This window comes from Acomys minous, assembly GCF_964271855.1.
Source record: "Acomys minous genome assembly, chromosome: 3".
Classification (NCBI taxonomy): Eukaryota; Metazoa; Chordata; class Mammalia; order Rodentia; family Muridae; genus Acomys; species Acomys minous.
The window spans coordinates 142,591,469-142,613,529 of record NC_140485.1 but is presented as its reverse complement, the minus strand read 5'-3'; the positions used below and the strand labels follow the sequence as shown (position 1 = coordinate 142,613,529).

Here is a 22,061-nt window from a genome sequence, read left to right as displayed (position 1 = left end):
CGTCCCAGCCGCTGAAGGGCGAGGAGGTGCGCATGCTTGAAGGAAGGAAGCGGAAGCCCGGATTTCCGGCTGGCGCCTGAGGGTGCGGGTTCCTGGCTTCCGGGTGGGCGTGAGGGGCCGGCGAGCTAGTGGCCGGCTGGGCGGCCGGAGGACGGGACCATGGAGAAGCTGCGGCGCGTCCTGAGCGGCCAGGACGACGAGGAGCAAGGCCTGACGACGCAGGTAACGCCCCCGGCTGTCGCGGCGGCGGGACGGAGGGCCGCGGACCGCCGCCTGGGAGTCGCCACCGGGCGCCCTGGGCTTCCGGTCCCACCTGCTTCGCCGAGGCCTTTCTCGGGACCCTCCCCTCCCGCACCCGCGTCCGCGGGAGGCCCAGGCTTCGGGGGTGGGGGTGGGGGTGGTGGTGGTCCGGGTCTCAGCTTTGCCTCTGCTGTAATGAATGAGACCAGGGCCGCTGCGTGCCAAACGGCGCCTGTGGGGACAGCCCGTGTTAGCGGGGCATGTTTTTGTGTTTGCATGTGACCGGGGACGTGAGACTTGATAAAGGCTTACTTCCTCCAGTAAGAGTTTAAAATAGGCAAACAGGAACTGCTTTGTGTTTTGCGAGCTAGCACATTTTGCTGTGCCCTGGCACACAGACTTGGAGCACTTGAACTTGAATTGTACTACACGAAGATCTTTCGTTTGCTCCTTTTTCGTTGCTGGCTGACTTCCTTGTTGGCGGGACTGTGAGCTTGGCCGTGTGTTAAGACAGACTAGCCATCTGTATTGTGGTTTTGTTGTTGTTTGTTTTGTTTTGGAGACAAAGCCCCCACTGTGTGGCCCTGATTAGCCTGGAAGTCCGCCTACCTCTGCCTCCTGAGAACTGAAATCCATATTGTAAAAAGCCCATACATGGTAACAGCAGAAATGGCAGCATGTATGTCTTATCCAGGTGGCTTGATAGGAACGGCTGTTCATGCCCCACTCTTTGCTCTAGACTGTGCAGTAGCTATAACCACAGGTAGCGATTGAGATTTAAACGGGTTATAACTTACTCCTTAGCCGTACATCCCATTTTTAAGTGGTCAGTGGCATATGTGGTCAGTGGCTTACTGTTCAGGTAGTGAGGTAGGTGAGGGCAGCTTCCACTGTTGTCAGACGGTGCTCTTGTAAATCATGGGGGACAAGGAAGTGATCTTGTTCCTTGAAGCTGTTTCTGGAGGAGAGACAGGTGTGTGGAGAAGAAGTTGATCAAAGGTCAAAGGGTCTGGTGGCAGTAGGCCGTAGGCTCCAACAGATCTTGAGGCCCCCACGTAGTTGGCGATGTAATGACAATAACCAGCCGAGGCCTCCCATGCACAGAGTTCACATCTCAAACAAGGGAACAGTTGACAAAGAAACATACAGCGTCGGTGGGAAGAACCGGGGAACAGGCAGAGTGGCTTGGGAAGCTTAGGGGTCGTTGGCGTCCCTGGTGGGGTGGTCTGTCGTGAAGAGCTTCCCGCCCAGAGAGGGTGGCAGGTGCCGAGCCCTGAGAACAGTGGGGCCTGTGTGTAGCTGGACGGGGACTGGAAAAGAGGGAAAGAGTGTAGGAGACAAAGGCAGGCAGGCAGGAGGTGGGGCTCCGCATTCCATTGCATCTCCTGGGCTGTGGAGAGAGTGTCCACTTTATTGTGCCTGACTGATGCTGTTACTCACTTTCTATCACTGCCCACAGTTCCTGGCAGAAATGACTTGAGATGGCTACATTGTGGTTCCCTATTTCCAAGGCTTTTGTTCTTGGTAGCAGAGATACTGGCAGAGGGCATTGAGTTCACGGCTTTGGGAGCAGAGTAAGAAGGCAGAAGTCAGGAACAGGGTATAACTCTCCAGGGCCATCCCCTAGGAGTGACTCCTGCCGAATAGGCCTTACCGTCTCAAGTCTCCAGAGCCTGCCAAAGCAGTGCCAGCACCTGAGGACAGAGATGAGAACACGAGCCTGTTCATGAGGGGACATCTCAGCTGTGTTGATTCAGTATTCCAGTTTTCACATTTTTTTTTTCAGATTTATTTTTACTTTATGTGTATAAATATTTTGCTCTCCAAGGATGAGAGGTGTGACGTAATGACGAGGAATGGGGTACAGTGTTGCCGTGGCCTTGAAAGTAGTAGGTGCCTCAGGGGAGGACCACAGGCCAGGAGGGAAGAGTGCCTAGCCACTGCCTGTCCTGCAGGACGTGTGGGGAGAACACATGCTCCTGGGGAGGGTGTAGCAGAAGGTGAGGAGTGCCCAGAGGACGGTGAGGAGTGCTCAGAGGACAGTGAGGGGTGCTCAGAGGACGGTGAGGGGTGCTCAGAGGATGGTGAGAAGTGCTCAGAGGACGGTGAGGGGTTCTCAGGATGGTGAGGGGTGCTCAGAGGACGGTGAGGGGTGCTCAGAGGATGGTGAGAAGTGCTCAGAGGACGATGAGGGGTTCTCAGGATGGTGAGGGGTGCTCAGAGGACGGTAAGGGGTGCTCAGAGGGTGGTGAGGGGTGCTCAGAGGATGGTGAATGATGCTCAGAGGATGATGAGGGGTGCTCAGAGGGTGGTGAGGGGTGCTCAGAGGATGGTGAGGTGTAGCAGAAGGTGAGGGGTGCTCAGGATGGTGAGGTGTAGCAGAAGGTGAGGGGTGCTCAGAGGATGGTGAGGAGTGCTCAGAGGATGGTGAGGGATGTTCAGAGATGATGTGGACCAGAAGGTTGGTGTACAGAGTTCGGGGTGTTCTCAGATGTAGCTGCCCAGGCTGGGCAGGACAGAGGAGTGTCCTGAGAGGAGCGCTGTACAGCAGGATGGTACAGGTCCATGACCTGCCTGAGAGAGACAAGGATGTCCACGCACCTGGGGTTTGAGCTGCTGTATCCTGCTGCCGAGGGGCTTAAGGCCTAGGGTTGACTAGAAGCCAGGGTTCTGGGCCCTACGTAGGTGTCTGGAGGGAAAGGCTTGAACCAGGCCTCAGAGAACTGCATCCTGCTCTCCTACCTCTGTAGCCCCTAGAGTTAAGCCCAAATTAGCTTCTCAGACCTGCACTGCCCTGGCCCCACCTCCCCCTCTGCACCTGCCAAGACTCACTGTACTTAGGCACCTCGGCTCCCTTGGCTGAGCCCTTCCCTATCAGTACAACTTGGCAGTCTTTCAGCAAAATCCTTTTTCCTGGAATGCCCCAGCCTGGCTCCAGTGGAGTCTGCACTTGCGTGTCTTGAGAGACCAGTCCTGTGTGCTCTGGCAGCTGTTCTCCCCATCCGCTGCCCACCACTAGCATGTCAGCACCGGGAGGCTGAGCCCTGCCGTGAAGGGAAGCTTATCAGGTGTCTTCCCATGATCTGTATGTTCCTAGACTCTGACCAGGGCCCAAAGGCTGGTGGCTTAGAAACCACAAAGACCTATTCTTCACTCTTTTAGAGGCTGATAGTCCTAAGGTGATTCTGTGTCTGCTGAAGGCCACTTTCTGCTCCGTGGACAGACCATTCCATTTTGTATAGAAGGGGTATGGGAGTTCCCTGGGCCTCTTTGGAAAGGAAACAGATCCCACTTGCAAAGGCTCTGTTCCCACATCCTGCATGCCCCTGAGGCCCCATGGTCTAGCCCCAATATCTGAAATGTTAGGATTTAGGGGACTGCTGACATGCAGATCATATCACTGGGTGGAGATAAGTACACATTAACAAGGGAAAGTAATATGTCATGTTTCACCTGTGAAATTGCCTCATGCCTATTATATAAACAAAGCTGTGGCTTTGTCAGAAGACTGAATATGACCTGCCATGGTACTGTGAAACATTTAGTTACCTGTTTTCTGTCACATTACTCCAGAAATGTATGTTGTCTCTGAGGTGACATCTTCTATATGCTTCGAGCTGCCCAGGGGCTGGGGGTCTCTAGTAGCTGCAGGATTAGAATGCGCACAGAGTAAGACCAAGCAGTTAAGGTTAGAAAATTGGGTTTTTCAGCCCCATCTTCAGGGTTAGGGTATGCTGTGTGAAAACCAAAGGTCAGAGCCATGCTTGGTGACACATGCCATAAATCACAGCACTTGGGAGGCAGAGACAGGCGGATCTCTGTGAGTTCAAGGCCAGCCTTGTCTACAAAGTGAGTTTCAGGTCAGCCATAGAGAGACGGTATCTAAAAAACAAACAAACCATGACAGGAATGGTGGTGTACCCCTATAATCCCAGAACTCAGGGAGGCAGAGTTCAAGGGAGCCTCTGAGTTCGAGGCCAACCTGGTCTACAAAGAGGCCAGGATACACAGAGAGACCCTGTCTCAAAAAAACAAATTAAAACTAACCCTGTATGCCAGTTGCTGTGACAAATACCATCACTACCGTGGTCTCACAACTCTGGCAAGGACACTCTGCTTCATGGATGGCGCCTCCTGCTGCCTCCTCATGATGGAAGGGGCAAATGGTCTCCCTGGGATCTCTTAAGGACACCCAGAGGCCTCCTCTTAAGACTGTCATTGGGGGAGTCAGGTCTTAGCATATGTATTTGGGGGGTGCACGCAGAATGCATCATTGGACGGGACTGTCTGGGCCTGACCACGAGCACTGGCACAGCCTCATAGGAAGTAGTCATGCCACATGGGCCTGGAGTATCACAGGCTCTGAAGGGAGTGGTAGTCCTGACCTGCAGCTCCTCACTAGCTGTGACCTCTCTCTCCCTCCTTCCTTCCTTCCTTCCTTCCTTCCTTCCTTCCTTCCTTTGAGACAGGGTTTCTCTGTGTAACAACCTTGGCTGTCCTGGACTCGCTTTGTAGACCATGCCTGGTCATCATACGGTGTTTTGTTTGTTAACTGAGCCCTCACCTAGCTCTTACTAGCACATAGTAGCTCTCGGTGTCAAGGAGTGGGGATGGGTGGCTGTGGAGGGTGGGAAGAGACATCTTGAGAGATTTTGTTTTAATGTAGAAGAGTTTCAAGCACATTTAAAAGTAGGCTGTTAGGATGGAACTCACAGTTCTCTACAGAGGAAAGCCTGGAGTGTCACTTCCTGCAGATGGTCTGAGGGGTCTTAAAGCAGGTAGGTAAGTGTATACCTCCCTGAGAGAGGTAGGAGGGGCCCTCCCTCAGAGCCAGAGCAAGGCAGGGCCTGGATGCTTCTGTAGGAGGGCGTTGGGTTGCTTTTCTATTGCTGTGATTGCACATCATCATACAGGCAACCTGTGGAAGAGTTTATGTGCGGCTTACAGTTTCAGAGGGTGACTCCATGACAACAGGCAGGTGGGCGTGGCTCTGGTACAGTAGCTGACAGCTCACATCTTGAGACACCACCATGAGGCAAAGATGGCTAACTGAGAATGGTGTGGGCTTTTGAGACCTCAGAGTCCACCCCCAGTGACACTCCTCTTCTAGCAAGGCCTCCCCTCCTGGTCCTGCCCAGACAGTCCACACCTGGGGAGCGTGAGCCTGTGGGGACTGTTCTCACAAACCACATGGAGTTGTGAGAGTGCTCTGCTGCCTTCACCTTTCTCTGTTGTCAGTAGGTGGAGTTGTCTGCTCAGAAAGAAGTGTTGAAGCAGCGACGGTTGTTACAATACAAAGCACGTTGAGAAAGGAGAGGGTGAGAGAGGAGAGACCCAGGGAGCTCCAGGGAACAGGCTTGATGCCGAGTGGGAGACGCCAAGTGGAGGCAGCTGCAGAGTGCTTTGGGTGTTGTCCTGAGGCGACATCCAACATGACTGCCACTGAAATGATGGGAAGCTGAGGGCCTGAGAGGGGCCTGTGAGGCAGGCGAGGTAGCAGCTGCTAGGACATTTTTTGTTGTCATTGTTGTTTGTTTGTTTGTTAAGAGTGATTCATTTTTGTGTATATGAGTGTTCTGCCTGCATGTACTCATATGCACCATGCCCACTGAGGCCAGAACCCACCGAAGCCAGTAAAGGGCACCAGATACCCTGGGACTTGAATTAGGAGTGGTTGTGACCACCATGTGGGTGCTGGGAGTTGAACCCAGGTCCAGTGCATCTGCAAGTGCTCTTATCTCTGAGCCGTCTCTACAGCCCCAAGACTGGGTTTCCAAGGATTTCAGAGATGGAATGACGGCAAGGAGGAAGAGGCAGTAAGGTCAGTGGTGAAGTGAAAGAGAAAAGCCGCTGAGAAGGGCTGAAGAGCAGAAGGGATGGGCTGGCCGCGTGAGTATGGAGATCATGCAAGACACACCTTGTGGCTGGGGTCGGCCTTGTGGTTGGTCCTGAGGAAGAGGACAAAGAAAGCTGGCCAGGGGCTCCTGAGCCACATGGCTCTTTATCCCAGGACCCCAGGAGGAAGGCGGCAGGTAGGTGTGTGCTCAGAAGGGCCTTCCACTTATGCTGACCACTGTGTCTTTACATGGTGGTCGTTTGGGGAGAGAAGTGGGGGGAATGCAGAAATTAGAGCTTTGCCTACAGCGTGTGTCCTCCCAAGGGCAGCGTCCAGGATGCGAGGTGCTGCCCTAGGCCTTGGCTGTCTGGACATCAGGTGCAGGCGCAGAGGTGGCTTCCATTACACAATGGCAAGTCCATTCCCACTCCATGGCCGTACGGCTGAGGAGGTAGTGTCTGTGGTTCATCTCTGGGTCCTGACTCCTTGCTGTGTCTTAGCAGTGGCCTCCTGGTCAAAGGCTGCACTGATAAGTGTGATCCTGGAGAAGAGGAAAACTGGCTCTTGCTTTGCAGGAACTTTCATTTCCTCTTCTGGTGACAAGTAAAACAATTGGTGACACTTGTTTGTGGAGGTGGTATTTGTGATGTGGAGTGTTTTCTGAGACTAAGGAGGTGACAGATGGTGAATTGCTCCTCTTCCTAATCCAGAAGCTTGTGGGCACAGATGCTGTGAGCTGGAAGGCTGGGCGAGAGATTTCCTGCATGGAAGTGTCGTGGCCCCTCAAGGTTTCTATACCTACACACACTGTTGCCTGTGGACTCCACGGTTGAGGGTCTGATGCTCTTTTCTGTCCAACTGCCATCATTGGTCGTTACATTGCATTTTAAAGATTATCACATGGAAACACTAGTAAGGGGAAACCTTCAACTGTACAAATAATTACATGTGCTCACTGATGGGGAAAACTAAGTGGGCCTTGAAAAGGAACTGTTATTTGGGTTTAGAAACAGCACAACTACTTAAGGTCTTAAAGAAAAGTAAAAATGGGTATTTTTCCTTTCTCCATAAATCCTAATATTGCAGGATCGCACCAAATTTTAGAAGTCATGACTATTGACTGTCACCAGGTTTAACTGATAGTGAAAATTGTGTGCATGTATGACAGCATGGTATTCTGATGTGTGTGACGCCAGAGTCTGAAGAATGCACTGTTAGGTCATTTGTTGAGTGATGTACACGTTTGGGGTGCTTTATTGTGTGGTTAAAATACACGTAGTTATGACCCCTGGTAAGAAGGGGCTTTGGGTGTCTTGAGTGGGTGCCTCTGCTGGAATCAGCGTGTCTGAGCTAAAGTGCGCGGCAGAGACACTAGGAGTTCCGCGCCGTGTGTTGTGCTGACAGAGGACTCACTGCTTCTCTGCTTTTCATGCTGCACAGGGATTCCTGATGATCTGCTGAGGTAAGGAGCGGTAACCATGGGGTCCTGTTTGTCTCACCACTGACAACACCCTGAGCGCTGGTCTTACTTTATTTAAGTGTATATGGTAGTGCCCATTAGAAACTTAAATTTGGGGAATGAAAATTCTTGAGTTTCTAGTTGCTAGCTTTGAACTTGCTGTCTAGCTGAGGCTGGCTTTGAACTCCTGCTCTCTCTGTCTCTGCTTCCCACGTATTGGGACTGTAGACATGCACTACTGTGCCTGGCTAACTTTCTAGTTTCTTCAAAACCTATTGACAGTCTTTCATCTCTTTGGGAAGGTAAGTTTTAATAGTATACCAAACAATCCCAGAGAATGCATTTAATTATGATGATGAGCTAGATTATTATATTGTCGCATGATTATCATATTCTCCTTCCTACAGAATTTGAGTAGAATTTGTATGGTGTATAAAAACAGTCTACAATAATTTCAAAAATTTACCTGTAAAGTTAGGAGCTGTGTAGCATTCTGAGGGATTGGCTTTAAATGAACTACTTGTAATGGAGGTTGACAAGTGTATGTATGCTGCAGGTCTCTGTGACTGCCAGCCTGGGCTCCCTCCTCAGGTCTCCAGCTCAGAATTCTTGCTGTTTGTTCACAGTCACCCCACTGTACTGCTAGCCTACGGTCAAGTCCCACCTGAGGCAGCTGTCCTCAGGCTGGACATCCATGGCAATGTGACTTGCTGTGGGCCCAGGCTCACCCTTGCTGGGTGCGTCCCATTCCCCTCTCCAGCTCCCCCACCCCAGCTTTCTTAAAGGTTGCTACTGAGAGCATCCCTGCCTCACTCCCCAGGACTGGCAGAAATTGAGAGGTGTGTGTGATCCTAAGTGCCAGGCCCAGCTTCAGCACTTCCCAACATGCTACCTCCTGGGCTTTGCCCCAGTTTAAAGATGCATCTCGTGCTTTGTGGTGCTCTGCCTAGATGAGCATGCATATGCTGCACCCACCCAACAGAAATGGGCTTTATGAAACATAAGCGGTCTGTGGTGACACCTGTCAGGTCATCTCCTCTGATGTTCAGTCTGTAGAACCACCGAAGTGACTACAAAGTCAGGTCCATGTCAACAATGAATTTGCTGCCAGGCGTGGTGGTGCACACCTTTAATTCCAGCACTTGGAGGCAGAAACAGGCAGATCTCTGAGTTCGAGGCCAACCTAGTCTGCGTAGTGAGTTCCAGGACAGCCATGGCTGCATAGAAATACCCTCTCAAAGAAACCAAAACCAAAAGCTTGCTTAATGTAGTGTAGAGTCAGCTTCATGCATGTGGACCTAACGTTCTCAATTGTCCCTCTTTCCTAAGGTCCTGGACGCCTCGTCCCTGAGTTTCAACACCAGATTGAAGTGGTTTGTCATATGCTTTGTTGCTGGCATTTTCTTTTCAATCCTTGTGAGTTAAGGCTTTGTCTTGTTTAATAATCTTATGTTATTCTTAATAATTTCACTTAGAACCAACAAAAGTAGCCTGCTTCATCTAAATGTCTGTTAGATTATTTTGGTGGAACACAGTGACCTTAAGTAAATGTGTAGGGATTATCTAAAAACATACAGAAATTAATGTTATGGTGATTTGGAGAAAATGTTAAAAGTTTTATTAACAACACCAATTTGTGTTGAAAACTGGACAGTTAATAATTTAGGTGTATTTTATTAAGCCTGTTAACTTAGTATTGAAATGAAGACTTAGTTTCAGACTATTTGCTGACAAGTATGCAGACACTTCTCCACAGCACATTTGTGTGCACTGACACAAGAGACTGCAGCAGCACGGTTGTGTTTCAGCATGTGTATTACTTGGGATCTACTGCTGTAGTAGCACTTTAAATTTTAGGCTCTTAAGATCACGTTGTTATTTAACTAACTGTAATTTGTGCTTTAGGGAACTGGGTTGCTGTGGCTTCCCAATGGCATAAAACTCTTTGCAGTGTTTTACACCCTTGGAAACCTTGCTGCATTGGCCAGGTGTGTGTGTACTTTGGCTTCTTAAAATGCCTTGTTTGCTGTTGGTACCAGATTTCCTTTCTAATAAGTCTTTGTAAGTATCGTGCTTTTGTTGATTGTTTATAATGTCAGTTCTGCAGCAGGGTTTATATTGATACTACAGTAATGCTGTTGTATAACTGAGTACCAGGGATACAGTTGGGGAGCATGGGGCCTAGATCCCAGCCTGGGGATGCTCCAGAGCCCGGCTGTGTGGTTGCTGCCCTTCAGTCCTGGCTCTTGTGGAGGCTTTGTGAGGAAGTGTGTCCACAGGGAACAGAGACAGATCTGGCGGCTTGGTGCCTGCAGTGCCGAGGCCTGGAGGCAGTGAGCAGCTGGGACTAGGAGCTGTTGGCTCTGGCTGTGGTTTCTTCTGAGACCACAGCTATGTCGGGATGAGTAGAGTATCTTAGTCCAGGCTGTTTGTGCTGCTGTAACAATGCCATAAATGGTGAGAAAAGTGTCTCTCACGCTTGTGCAGGCTGGGGAGCCCAAGATCTGAGCCTCAGTTGTCTGCTGAGAGCTGCACCCTGCATCCCTGAGGGGTCACATGCACTCCCATGTTTGGAAGGTTACCTCAGGGCCTTGCTTCCACCCATATGGGGATGGCACGCAGTCTGTGGCCTCTTCACCCCTTCACACCATCAGACCAATAGCATGTTAAGGCCATAGCATGTCCTGAGTACCCATTCAAAGTTAAGGGGAAAGAAAGCCCAAGCATGATGGGCATGCATGTAACAGCTGCGTTCTGGAGGAGAAAGCAGAGCAGTCACAGAGTCAAGGCCAGACCTTGTGTCACAGGACGGCAAAATGAAAATGAATGAGTACCCAGTACTAGGAGGGCGAGGCAGGAGAATTGTGAGATTGTGGCCCACTTGGGCTACACAGGAAGACCCTGTCTCAAAGTAACAACAACAAACTAAGGTAGGAGGGAAAGTTCCCAGTATAGGAGGTTGAGACAGGAGTGTGAGATGTTTAAGGCCAGCCTAGGCTTTGTCCCAAACAGCAGCAAAGACAACAGACCCACAGAAAAGTAATGGAAGAAATAAAACCACTCCCAGTTTATTTTTAGCAATCTTATTTTTTGTACAGCCAGACAGATCATAATGTCCATCTCTTTGTTTTGAATAGTACATGCTTTCTAATGGGTCCTGTGAAGCAGCTGAAGAAAATGTTTGAAACAACAAGGTTGCTTGCAACAATTATGATGCTTGTAAGTAGATGCTAATTTAATAAACTTATTGAAGTCTTTTCTGCATTATTGTTGTGAGTGTCTGTCTGTCTGTCTGTCTGTCTGTCTGTCTCTCTCTCTCTCTCTCTCTCTCTCTCTCTCTCTCTCTCTGTGTGTGTGTGTGTGTTTGTGTGTATGTGTATTTCTCTTAAGCAAAATCATATTCTCAAAGCTGTGTGATTAAAGAGCTTGGCTTATGCAGTATTATCTAATGTGCTTGGCTGAGTACAGCCTGCTTCCTGTTGCATGTGCATTTTAAAGCTAGGAGTAGTTCTGAAGCCAGCTGATTGTATTTAAGCCCTACACCTATTCTTTAGAGTGTCTACCTCTTGGTCCATTGGAATCTTCTCAGGGGAGCTGGAATAATCATTTGTGCTGCTCTATCTCTTCCTGTGTGCTGACTTGACCGCTGTAATGGTGTGGCTGTTAAGTCCCTTCCTGTAGTGGGGTCTCACCATGACTGTCACTTAGTGCTCTCAGTGTTCATGATAGCTTGCAGCTAGGGGACAGGAGAAGGCTTACGCTACTTACTCACGGTGTAAAGTCTTGGGGTGTATTTGCTGGTGGATGTTTTGTGTAGAATGGTCTGAGAAACCCAGGCTCACATCCCTCCTCCCATCTTTCCTCTCCATCCTGGTTCACTTGTTCTGTTCTGCTGAGTTCTTGAAACATTTGTGATGCTTGAAGAAATTGAAGTACCAGCATTAGCTCATCTATCTCTACCCCCTTCTCCCTCTCTCTTTCTCTCTCTCTTTCTTCTCCTCCTTCTCCTCCTCCTTCTCCTCCTCCTCCTCCTCCTCCTCCTCCTCCTTCTCCTCCTCCTCCTCCTCCTCCTCCTCCTTCTCCTCCTCCTCCTCCTCCTCCTCCTCCTCCTCCTCCTCCTTCTCCTCCTCCTCCTCCTCCTCCTCCTCCTCCTCCTTCTCCTCCTCCCTCCTCCTCCTCCTCCTCCTCCTCCTCCTCCTCCTCCTCCTCCTCCTCCTCCTCCTCCTCCTCCTCCCTCCTTCTCCTCCTCCTCCTCCTCCTCCTCCTCCTCCTCCTCCTCCTCCTCCTTCTCCTCTCCTCCTTCTCCTCCTCCTCCTCCTCCTCCTCCTCCTCCTCCTCCTTCCTCCTCCTCCTCCTCCTCCTCCTCCCTCCTCCTTCTCCTCCTCCTCCTTCTCCTCCTCCTCCTCCTCCTCCTCCTCCTCCTCCTCCTTCTCCTCCTCCTCCTTCTCCTCCTCCTCCTCCTCCTCCTCCTCCTCCTCCTCCTCCTCCTCCTCCTCCTCCTCCTCCTCCTCCTCCTCCTCCTCCTCCCTCCTCCTCCTCCTCCTCCTCCTCCTCCTCCTTCTCCTCCTCCTCCTCCTCCTCCTCCTTCTCCTCCTCCTCCTTCTCCTCCTCCTCCTCCTCCTTCTCCTCCTCCTCCTTCTCCTCCTCCTCCTCCTCCTCCTCCTCCTCCTCCTCCTTCTCCTCCTCCTCCTTCTCCTCCTCCTCCTCCTCCTCCTCCTCCTCCTCCTCCTCCTCCTTCTCCTCCTCCTTCTCCTCCTCCTCCTCCTCCTCCTCCTTCTCCTCCTCCTCCTTCTCCTCCTCCTCCTTCTCCTTCTCCTCCTCCTCCTTCTCCTCCTCCTCCTCCTCCTCCTCCTCCTCCTCCTCCTTCTCCTCCTCCTCCTTCTCCTCCTCCTCCTCCTCCTCCTCCTTCTCCTCCTCCTCCTTCTCCTCCTCCTCCTCCTCCTTCTCCTCCTCCTCCTCCTCCTCCTCCTCCTTCTCCTCCTCCTCCTTCTCCTCCTCCTCCTCCTCCTTCTCCTCCTCCTCCTCCTCCTCCTCCTCCTCCTTCTCCTCCTTCTCCTCCTCCTCCTCCTCCTCCTCCTCCTTCTCCTCCTCCTCCTTCTCCTCCTCCTCCTCCTCCTTCTCCTCCTCCTCCTCCTCCTCCCTCCTTCTCCTCCTCCTCCTCCTCCTCCTCCTCCTTCTCCTCCTCCTCCTCCTCCTCCTCCTCCTTCTCCTCCTCCTTCTCCTCCTCCTCCTCCTTCTCCTCCTCCTCCTCCTCCTTCTCCTCCTCCTCCTTCTTCTTCTCCTTTTACTTCTTCTCCTCCTCCTCCTTCTCCTTCTTCTCCTTCTTCTCCTCCTCCTCTCCTCCTCCTTCTTCCATTTGGAGCCAGGCGCGGTGGTGTACACCTTTAATCCCAGCACTTGGGAGGCAGAGGCAAGCAAATCCCTGTGAGTTTGAGGCCAGCCTTGTCTACAAAGCAAGTCCAGGACAGCCAAGGCTAACATGGAGAAAGCCTGTCTCAAAAGAAAAAAGAGTAGCTTTTGGAACATAAGCAATCTCTATTAGCTATAGACTATTTAATGTAGTTTGCCATTCTGTCAACTCAAACTCAGGTGGGCCTAATTTTATTTATTGATTTATAACTTATTTTGGGGGTTTTTCGAGGTAGGGTTTCTTTGTGTAGCCCTGGCTGTCCTAGATACAGCTCTGTAGACACTCAGAGAGGTCCACTTGCATCTTCCTCCTAGCTGTAGGGATTAAAGGTGTGAGCCATCACTGCCCAGCTCAGCTCAATTTTATTTTATGTCTTTATTCAACATCAGTTTTATTACCAAAGTTTTGGTGGATGAGTTTACTAGGCTCGCCTATATCAGCACACGTGTGTACACCTACTTTATCTGCTTTACTAGGAAATCACTTTATACTCTTACTAAACTACAAGAAGCCTGCGTTTCTGACCTTGCTTAGGGCTGTCTCATTGTCGCTGTCTTTGTCTCCCGTAACACGCCTTACGCATGCATTCAGTTGGTGCACCATTAGTCCTCCCGTAACACGACTTGGCCGTGCATTCAGTTGGTGCACCATTAGTTCTTCCGTAACGCGCCTTGTGCGTGCATTCAGTTGGTGACTGCTAGAACCTGGAAGTATGAAGCCTCTCTCCCGAGACCCCGCAGTGCTGGGGTTATGCTCTTTCCAGGAGAGTGTTGAACGTGAGCTAAGTTACTGCACATGCAGATTCTGCCTCATGGTGATGGTGAAGACAGCCTGCCCCCCAGTGCAGACCAATGGCAGCCCTCGAGGCGGTGGACAGATGTTGTCTGGATAGAGAGGAAAGCTGTGCCCTACACAGGCCTCCCAAGCAAACCCTGACCCCTGAGCTCACTAGGGCCAGACTGGGATCACGTCAGGCCTTCCTAGCTTAGCCTCCCACTTGTGCTCTTCCTGGCCTGCCAGGTGGCATGAGTGTGCAGCGTGCTCACGCAGTCTCCTGTGTGAAGCTATTGGCACTGCCGGTATCAGCCATTGGCGCTGTCATGGGCATCAACAAGACACAGGAGCAGCCTCTTGCAGCTCTAAACTTTACCCTTCAGTCTTTCCTTTACTTAACCAACACGTTATTTAGTGCTTACACACACACACACACACACACACACACACACACACACACACACACACTCACTCTCTCTCTCTCTCTCTCTCTCTCTCTCTCTCTCTCTCTCTCTGCACGCCCACACACATACATAGATAGAGAGAATGACTCTTCCATACTATGCTGTCCAGGCAGATGAATGTACAAGAGTCTGTGCGTGTTTGTTGCGCCCTTGGAGCACCTCAGATCTCTCATCACTTCTTTCCTTCCTTATAGTTGTGCCTCGTGTTTACCTGTGTGCTGCTCTGTGGGTAAGTGATGCCAGCCATGCTGCCTTTCTGCTCCCTGTCCCACTCCACCATCATCTTAGAGTAGCACAGAGGTCAGCTTCATAAAGCCCTCCAGAGAGTCATTGTCCTTGAAACAAGAGATGTCCCACTGGCTCTATGCGAGGTGGAGTCTGTGGTGTTAGGTGTGGGGCCCTGTGAGCACACTCAGGCTGAGGCCTACACTGAGGAGAGCCTTGGCAAGGCCTGTGTCCTCTGCTTTGCCTGCTGTGGACTCAGCGCCTCAGGTGAAGCAGCAGTGTGACTGGTCGCACCAGAGGAAGCAGGGCCAGAGAACAAGCAGGCCAAAGACGAGACACAGAAGAACCATCAGGGCCGCTGTACAGGTGATATCACTAATCAGTGCCTGGAGACAGGCAGGCACATCTCTTGTGTGAGGTCAGCCTGGTCTACGTAATAACTTCCAGGCCAGCTGAGGGCTCCACATGTGTGTGGTTTGCCACAGTGCACATGTGCAAGTCAGAAAACAACTTGGAAGTGCCAGTTCTCTGCTTCCACAGTGTGGGTGCCAGGGGCTGCACTCGGTTGTCAGGCTTGACAAACAAGCGTCTTTACACACTGATCCTCCTTGTTGTCCCTCTCCTCCCTCTCCTCCCTTTCAGAGGGCAGAGGCTGGGCATGTGGCTCAGTGGAGGAGCACCTGGCCAGCTAGAGGCAGGTCCTGCCCACCCTCTTCCCCAAAAGACTAGGAATTCTCAAGTCAGTTATCTAGGGCACTGTAGGGACTTCACATTGTTCCTGAAAAATGCAGTAGAATAATTGTCCCCTTAAAAAAAATACCTCAATTAAGGCCAGGCAGTGGTGACGCAGGCGGATCGTTGTGAGTTAGAGGCCAGCCTGTTCTACAAAGCGAGTCCAAGACAGCCAAGGCTACACAGAGACACCCTGTCTTGAAAAACCAAGAAAACAAACAAACAAACCTCAACTAGTCAGGCTTGATAGTGCATGCCTATAATCCCAGGACTTCAGAAGTTGAGACAGGAGGATTGCCAAAGGCCCAAGGCCAGCCTGAGCTATGTAGCAAAAATGTCTCCAAAAACCAAAAAAATCTTGAGAAGGAGAATGAAGGTGTAAGTAATTCTATATGGAGTTTCATGGAGTTTTAGATGTTGGATTCTAGGAGAGGCTACCTCACTATAAAGTTGTAACCTTGAAGAATTTCTGTTTGTAGCCTTTGCACAGCTGAACACCACTGGGAAGGAAATGCACTTTCATAGACAATGTTTAAGACTTTTAAATACATAGGAATAAATTGAATAAATAAACAGGGCTATCTACCTTAAAAGATAGAATTGAGCCTGGTTATAACGATAGTTGTTACAATCCTGAATGTGTTGTTTGTTGCTAGTGGCGGAAGAAGGGGCTGGCCTTGCTCTTCTGCATATTGCAGTTCCTGTCGATGACCTGGTAAGTGTCCTTACACCTGCTACAGAGGAAACAGACTGGGGTGTCAGGAGCAGCCGTTGGATCTGGAGGGTGGGGGGCATCTGACAGTGTGCCTCCCTGGCCTTGTAGAGAGAGCGGCAGTAGCAGAGTGCACTAGGTATGGGGTGGCCTACTGTGGGAAGGGAGCACATCAGAAATGTAGACAAAGCCACTTGAATTCCAGTAAGAGGAAGACCACAGAGTACTAGGCCCAAGGCTGTCAGGTGTCCCAGGCATTCTGCCTGCTGCTGCTCTGCACCTTCTTTCCAGTCCCACATCCCATCCACAGACCTGTGTGTCACACCTGATTCTGCTCACCTGCTGGAAACTCATGTCCTTATAGGGTTGAGTGTCGCGGCCACTCCTTACCCCACTACCTGTCAGACTACGGACTGAGTTTCCCTATTGTGTTGTTGCTAGTCTCTTCCATTGCCTGTCACCCAGCTGGGCTTAGCTCTTCAGGCTTTGTTACTGCTTTTCCACTGAGAGAAAGGCTCACACTCAGCATGTAACGTGTACTCGGCTGGCTTTTCTCCAGGAAGTTGTCAGCAGTTCTTGGTGCAGTTAGCACTTGCTGGGAGGGTAAGAGGGTAACTTCTGCAAAGAGCTTCAGCACCAGCACCGGAGTCGCCGCACGTTTACTAAAACACTGATGTCAGTTGGGTGTGGAGCTCAGGGAGGGAGGCCCCGGGCCCATCCGCAGCACAGCAGACAGCAAACCAGAGCACCCTGCAAGCCGCTTGAGAGGCAGTCCTGGGACTCGGAGCCATAGGTCTCAGAAAGCTGGCCTCTGTCACAAGCTCCTGGTCGCTGCTGTTGCCTGAGACTGGAGTCACAGTTTGAGAACCACTGTCCTGTATTCTGCTGCTGAGGTGGCCAATGGGAATAGGGGGGCTTGGTGCAGAGAAGTGTCACCATGTCAACATCCTACTCTCTCTTGCAGGTACAGTCTATCCTACATCCCGTATGCAAGGTGAGCTCTGAATTGCATCCTGCTCTTCTGGACATGAGTTTAAATAGTTTTTACATTAAGATATTTATGGCTGGGCATTGTGGCACAGCTTTGTGAGTTGAAGGCCCATCTTGCACATAGTGAGAACCTGTCACAGCAGCAACATTCAGAGGAGGCTTTTAATTAACTTTGACATTGTTGCTGTGAGAAAGTTATTTTTAAAACGACTTAAAAAGCTTGGTGGATAAACTGCCTTCAGGTGATCACCCTGATGTGCAGAGCAGCTGGAATGCTACTTACTCCCCAGAGCCTTGCTGTGTGAACACTGACAGGCAATTTGAAAAGAAATCTGCATCTTTCTGTTGAGTAACTAAGAGGCAGAAACTCCTGCAAGAATAATTCTATTTTGGAATATAATGGGGGAATTAGGAGGAATCAAAGCATAGCACATTAATGTTCTCAACTAGCAGAGAGCTCACTCTGCACAGGTGGGGCCCAGGTGTGACAGTCAAACCCCCTGACAGGTGGTGCCCAGGTGTGACAGTCAAACCCCTGACAGGTGAGGCCCAGGCGTGACAGTCAAACCCCCTGACAGTTGGGGACCAGGTGTGACAGTCAAACCCCTGACTGGTAGGGGCCAGGTGTGACAGTCAAACCCCCTGACAGGTGGGGGCCAGGTGTGACACTCAAACCCCAGACAGGTGGGGGCCAGGTGTGACAGTCAAACCACCAACAGGTTGGGGCCAGGTGTGACAGTCAGACTCCCGACAGGTGGGGGTCAGGTGTGACACTCAAACCCCCTGACAGGTGGGGGCCAAGTGTGACACTCAAACCCCTGACTGGTAGGGGCCAGGTGTGACAGTCAAACCCCCTGACAGGTGGGGGCCAGGTGTGACACTCAAACTTCAGACAGGTGGGGGCCAGGTGTGACAGTCAGACTCCCGACAGGTGGAGGTCAGGTGTGACACTCAAACCCCCTGACAGGTGGGGGTCAGGTGTGACACTCAAACCCCCTGACAGGTGGGGGCCAGGTGTGACAGTCAAACCCCAGACAGGTGGGGCCCAGGTGTGACAGTCAAACCCCCGACAGGTGGGTGTCAGGTGTGACACTCAAACCCCCTGACAGGTGGGGGTCAGGTGTGACAGTCAAACCCCAGACAGGTGGGGCCCAGGTGTGACAGTCAAACCCTGACCTGCAGAAGCTGTTGCAGATTGCCTTGTGCTCTCTGTGCTTTTCTAGAGGAATATAGTGATTTAGTTATAGAAGAAAAACATGACTTAATTACAACACTAAACCTGATGGATTTGGAGTCAACAATTCTCGTGAGGTAGGGCTTTGTCTCTGTGGAATTTGGAGCCACATTATATATTTAAAAAACAAAATTATATGTGAACAATGGGAGAAATTCTGTTTTTATTCTACTTCTCGATATGAGTGATTGTTTTTGACAAACACTTAAAAGTAGAAGAAGCAAAACAGTGTGAAGTGCAGGGAGGCTGCCCTGGAACAAGAGTGCGAAGGTAATTAATTCACTGACCTGGAGCAGCTGCTCAGTCAGGAGGATTCCAGTGTTCCTCTGTGTGGAGGGGGGTCAGCGAGATCCTCAGTGTGTTGAGGGTCAGTGAGATCCTCGGTGTGTCGGGGGTCAGCGAGATCCTCGGTGTGGAGGGGGGTCACGAGATCCTCGGTGTGGAGGGGGGGTCAGCGAGATCCTCGGTGTGGAGGGGGGTCACGAGATCCTCGGTGTGGAGGGGGGTCAGTGAGATCCTTGGTGTGGAGGGGGGTCACAAGATCCTCGGTGTGGAGGGGGGTCAGTGAGATCCTTGGTGTGGAGGGGGGTCACGAGATCCTCGGTGTGGAGGGGGGTCAGTGAGATCCTTGGTGTGGAGGGGGGTCACGAGATCCTCGGTGTGGAAGGGGGTCACGAGATCCTCGGTGTGGAGAGGGGTCACGAGATCCTCGGTGTGGAGAGGGGTCACGAGATCCTCGGTGTGGAGAGGGGTCACGAGATCCTCGGTGTGGAGAGGGGTCACGAGATCCTCAGTGTGGAGAGGGGTCACGAGATCCTCTATGTGGAGGGGGGTCAGCGAGATCCTCGGTGTGGGGGGGGACAGCGAGATCCTTGGTGTGGAGGGGGGGCAGCAAGATCCTCGGTGTATGGGGGGGGCAGCAAGATGCACTGTCCTTTCACTTCCAAGTCAAGGCTCTGAAGATGGTGCAGCTGCCAGAAGATGACCGCTCGCCCCAGAAGCTAGGGTTCCCGGATTGCAGAAGAGCAGGCAACATGCAGAACACATTTTAAGGGTTTTTTGTTGTTTTTGTTCTGTTTTGTTTTTAAGATTTATTTATTATGTACACAGTGCTTTGCCTGCATGTACACGTGAAGCTCAGAAGAGGGCATTAGATCACATTGTAGATGGCTGTGAGTCACCAAGTGGTTGCTGGGAATTGAACTCAGGACTTTTGGAAGAGCAGCCAGTGCTCTTAACCTCTGAGCTCTCTCTCCAGCCCCCATTTTAAGTCTTATTAGTGTGCATTTTGGGCAGTAAGGGTTTGTTGTTGTTGTTGTTTTTTAATTTTATGAACACTTAGAGAAGAAAATATGAAGGCTGGATACAGTTTATCATGTTGTTTTGGGAATTCTTAGGATGCTGTGATAAATGCTTTACTTTAAAAATCAGACTCACTGTCTGCCTCCTGGACTTGGAGCAGGCAGCATTGCTCACACTTTGCACTGTGGTGCCCTGCCTCTCTCTGGCCAGATCCAAACCCAGAAGTTCCCTAGACAGCCTATGTGTAAACTGGTGAATAACCAGAACAGAAACTGAGACAGCCAGATTCCACACAGGAGGACACACGGAAGCTTGCTGTCCTTGACACTAAAACACTGTAAACACTCTTAAGAACGTGGTGACCAGAGCAGCAGGACAGCCAAGGGTTCATTGCCTTGTGTTTCCAGGTCACAGGCCACCATTGAGAGAAGGCAGGCAGGAGCCTGAAGGATCACTGTTTGCTGTCTTACTCAGGAGCACTTCCCAGGGACTGGCAGTGTCCACCATAGGCTGAGGCTGCCTGTATCTGTTAATAATCAGTCCTCACAGACATGCCCACAGGCCAGCCTGAGCCAGCAGCCCCTCAGTTGAGATTTCCTTCTCAGGTGATCTTTAAGCTGAATAGGCCAATGGCTGTCTCCAGTTCAGCCCATTTCCCTGCATGTGGCAGGTTTCTCTTCTCTGGCTGAATAAAGTGTCACTGTGGGGGCTGGAGTGCTGGCCTGCTCTTCTGGAGGACCAAATCACCCATGTCAGGTGCTCATGACTACCTGTAGTTCTGCCCCAATTCCAGGGGATCTGTTGGCTTTTCCCCAGGCACCCACACTGATGGCAGACCATCACACAAGACACATACAACACACACAAAATAATTCTTTTTTAAAAAACCAATACAGTTAAAATCAGGCGTACATGCTAGTCAAAATTCCTGTGATAAATACCATTTCAAAAAATTAGCAAGAGCCAGGTGTAGTGGTGCATGCCTGTAACCTCAGCACTCACAGAGGCAGAGACAGGTGGGTCTCTGCTTTTGAGGCCAGCCTGGTCTACAAAGTGAGTCTAGGACAGCCAAGGCTACACAGGGAAACCCTGTCTCAAAAAAATAGCAAGAATACTTTAAAAGCACTTGCAAGTATTCTAAGTGATTCCTGGCAAAGCTTTGGCTCCTTAGAAACTCTGCTGGAGAGCCCTGCTGGCTTGGGAAGGTGCTAGTGTGTGCAGCAGGGGCCGCTGAGGCTCCTGCACACTGTCTGGGAGTGTGTGTATACATGGCCTTCTCTCTCTCCCTCAGGGATGCGGTGCTCAAGTGCTGCTCCTCAATGTTCAACTGAAGGCTGCGTCTGCCCATGCGAGGTGCTTGTGAGTGGTGCTGATGCTACGCCTGCCCAGCCATCACTCCAGAGACTGCAGCAGCCTCAGCCCATGCCGCGCACTGGTGAACTGCACTTGCGTAGCCCTCCGTCCCCTGCCCATTAACCTCTTCTTCCAAAGACATGGAGATCATAATCATTGCCACTTGTATATAAGTATTACTCAGTTTTTAATCTTTACAAACAGCTTTTGAAATGTGAATATTTAAGGTATAGACCTATGTTGTAAGATATATCCAGCTTATTTGGCTTTTTAAATGGTCTACAATTTTGAAAGATTTTTTTTTAACTTTAAAGATGTGAAAGTTTATATACTTTAAGCCTAAAATTACTTGTTCATGTAATAAAAATAATATATGTATTTTACAGTTTGGAAATAAACCACTTTTGGAAATGTAACATTTTCTGGACCAACTTTGTAATACATTAAATAGATGAGCTGAGAGAAGTCCCCCTCCAGCTCTCTTGATGTGCACCATCTGAGCCTCTGCCTAAGTGACAGGGGTAACAGGACCGGGATTGGAGGCCAGCTCTCAAGAGCCACCGGCAGGCAGGACTCTGAGTTCAAAACCAGGCAGAGCTATATAATGAGGATCTGTTTAAAAAAAAAACAAAACAACCAAAACTCACCTACCCAAAAAAGTGGCCCAAAGAGGGATATGTAGGGGCCGCTGGTCAGAAGATGTCCCTAGAGCTGGCAAAGACCATTTACCGCTTTCATCCCAAGGTGAAGATAGGAAGAGGTTTTGGCTATCACAGAGACAGGAGATGGCTTTGGAGGGCAACAGGCCATGAGGAAGCATGTGACTGGTAGTGTCGTCTTCAGGTCCCCACTGGCTGACAGTAGTGTGCACTGTGGGGACTGGGCACAGCGTCCTGGGTGGTGTGCTGAAGAATCACTCCTGTGTCGTTGGCCTGGTGAACGGAGCAATAGGCGTCTCGTGGAGATGAGTCCATAAGGATGGGGGGAGAAGGCCAGGGCATTTGGCAGGTCACACTGCTGCGTGTTTCAGAGTATAGAAATGGTGGGAGGTGCCAGGCACTTGGGGGCTGGAGAGGTGATAGGCTATGAGCACTTGCTGCTCTCTAGGGAACCTGAGTTAATTCCTGTCTCCCATGTGATGGCTCACAACCATCTCTAACTCCAGTTTTCGGGGATCTGAGCACCCCCACCCCCAGCTTCCAGAGGCACCAATGCCTGTGGTGATCCGACATCCATGTAAGCAAAACACTCATATTCATAAAAATAAATCCTTTAGGATAATCCTGCAGACTGGGGGTTCCATCTTCCTGCCCTGGAGCCTCTTTGGAGC

General features: G+C 50.8%; 1 protein-coding gene across 1 annotated transcript; it reads left to right on the top strand.

Moving 5' to 3' along the window:
* Nucleotides 1-11: 11 nt before the first annotated feature.
* SFT2D1 (SFT2 domain containing 1) lies at nt 12-21,147 on the top strand. The gene is given in 9 exon segments (XM_084776501.1): nt 12-222; nt 8,865-8,951; nt 9,441-9,523; nt 10,673-10,754; nt 14,378-14,393; nt 14,396-14,412; nt 15,797-15,855; nt 16,817-16,846; nt 20,670-21,147. Coding segments are annotated over 9 exon segments (477 nt in total). The 5' UTR covers nt 12-159; the 3' UTR covers nt 20,710-21,147.
* Nucleotides 21,148-22,061: the final 914 nt, after the last annotated feature.